The sequence below is a fragment of the Prosopis cineraria genome, unplaced genomic scaffold, assembly GCF_029017545.1.
Source record: "Prosopis cineraria cultivar Desert tree isolate PC_DT_omini unplaced genomic scaffold, ASM2901754v1 PC8, whole genome shotgun sequence".
NCBI classification, from domain to species: domain Eukaryota; kingdom Viridiplantae; phylum Streptophyta; class Magnoliopsida; order Fabales; family Fabaceae; genus Prosopis; species Prosopis cineraria.
In genome coordinates, this window is record NW_026555339.1 from 9,212,481 (window position 1) to 9,214,751 (window position 2,271).

Genomic DNA, 2,271 nt, shown 5'->3' on the forward strand with positions numbered 1-2,271 from the left:
TTTAAAAAAATATATAACTTTTGATTTCTGTATTTTGCTATAAGTCTTTGTACTTTTTTTATGTGTTCTAAATCCCTACACTTTTCATTTTTTGATCTTGGAAGAATCTAGAATATTAAAAAATAAAAATGTAGGGGGTTTATGATACTGAAAAAGGGTACAGAGACCTATAATAAAATACAAATAAAGTGTAGGGACCAAAAGTTATATTTTTCCTAATTTAAAGGCTAATTTATTTCTTACCCTTAAAATAATTTGCAAATTAGCTAACTAAATGTACTACCTTTAGAATTTGTAAATGTTGAAATTAAACAATGTACGACAAACAGATTAAAATCATTATATCTAACATTAAAAGTGAAGGGCCAAAACCAAAATTTTAGTTAAAAAAATAAAAGAAAATGAAAAACTTTAATTTCAAAAATGAAGTTTTGGGCTTAACTATCGAGCTATAACGCCGTCATTTGAGGAAGCCTTCCACTGAGAGTTGAACGGAACCTGCCCTTGAGAAGGAAGGATTTTGGGGTTCGTTGTCGTGTGAGTTTTTCATCACTCTACATTCATTCTTTCGTTCATTGATGCTTACTTATCTCATTGCAAGATTTTCTTCGCTCTCCTGCGAGAGGACGACCCAACTTGTTTTCCTCTATCACAATGCTTCCCACATTTTCAAATCCTTTTCTTCAGTGTCGAAAGTGTCTGAATCAAATCAACGAAAAGGAAAATCAAGAGAAGAGGAATCATATACTGTTTCTTATCTCACAGACTCATTGGGCATGTCCTCCCAATTCGCGATGAAAGTATCCAAACGGGTTAAGCTAGCAGGGCAGGATAAACCTGACTCAGTACAAAATCTTTTTAGGAGTTACGGATTCTCAGATTCCCAGATATCTAAACTTGTGGAAAAGATTCCACGAGTCCTTTTTGCAAAGCCTGAGAAGACCCTTTCGCCCAAGCTAAGGTATTTACAGTCTATAGGGTTTTCAAGATCCGAACTGCCAGAACTCTTCATACATAACCCTAGAATCTTAACTATGAGCTTGAAGAAAACTATCATTCCCCGTTATGAGGCCCTTAAGAGCATAGTTGATGACGATAAAGCACGTAGAGCATTTAAACGCTGGGGTAGGTACCATAAGGATTCAACGATTTTAGTTTCAAACTTGAAGGTCTTGAGACAACATGGAGTGCCTCAATCTTCTGTCTCTCGAATAGTTGCTCATTCTGTAGGGGCAGCACTTACAAAGCCGACCAAGTTTATTGAACATGTAAAGTTTGCAAAGGAAATAGGCATCGATCCTTCCAAGTCTGCGTTCATCCAGGCAGTTTCTGTGTTAGCAACGACAAACAAATTGACTTGGGAGTCGAAGCTGGATATCTATGAGAGGTGTGGCTGGTCCAGGGATGTCACTCTTTCAGCATTCAGGAAGTTTCCAAATTGTATGATGCTGTCGGAGGATAAAATCACAAGCACAATGAAGTTTCTTGTGGATGACATGGGTTTGTCATTGGTAGATATTGTTAATTGCCCTGTATTTCTTGGCTACAGCTTGGAGCAAAGGATTATTCCTAGATGCTCAGTTTTTAAAATTTTGAAAAATAATGGTTTGATAAAAAGTGACATGTCCTTGTGTTCCTTGATAACATTAAGTGAAACAAAATTTCTGGAAAAATTTGTGATCCCGTTTCAGGAAAGTGTTCCTAAGCTATTGGAGATTTATGGAAGTCGTTCTTGAAGTTCAGTCCTTGGGAGTTTCTTGGAGGATATGATAGTTAGCTTCGACTCTCAACTTTATTATAATTTTTCATTTGTTTTATTTCAAATCTTACTCTAATTTGTATGATATCTATATATCTGGAGTTTATCATTCAATTTTCTTGCATCCTTATGTCTTTTGTTGATACTAGGAACTTGTATTGGTGTAGGATGAAACCAAACGGGTGCTCATTACCTAGTTTCCTGCTCTTTAATCAGTTTACCTGGCCTCTTATGGTGATCATGTCATGCATTTGCGTGCTTATTGGATTAGTTTAGCAAGCTATAAGGAGTGCTCATTTAAATTTGCTGTTGCTATGCGCTAGTCTTTAGTTTCCAAATATTAAGATGCATACATGAAGACCCCAGCTTCTGCTTTCAGTATAGCAATTGCTCTCCTAATTTTTGGATTTCAATACGCACTGCTTCGTTCCCCCCCCCCCCAACACAAAAAACAAAACCTTATAAGGACGTGATGAATCTTCCCACGAGTAGTTCAAGGACAGCACTAGAAT

At 36.5% G+C, this 2,271-nt stretch overlaps 1 protein-coding gene across 1 annotated transcript; it reads left to right on the forward strand.

Moving 5' to 3' along the window:
* Positions 1 to 578: 578 nt before the first annotated feature.
* On the forward strand, positions 579 to 1,736 carry LOC129317256 (uncharacterized). Its single transcript, XM_054961621.1, has one exon. The coding sequence runs from the start codon at positions 579 to 581 to the stop codon at positions 1,734 to 1,736; it is 1,158 nt and encodes a 385-aa protein (XP_054817596.1).
* The last annotated feature ends 535 nt before the right edge of the window (positions 1,737 to 2,271 follow it).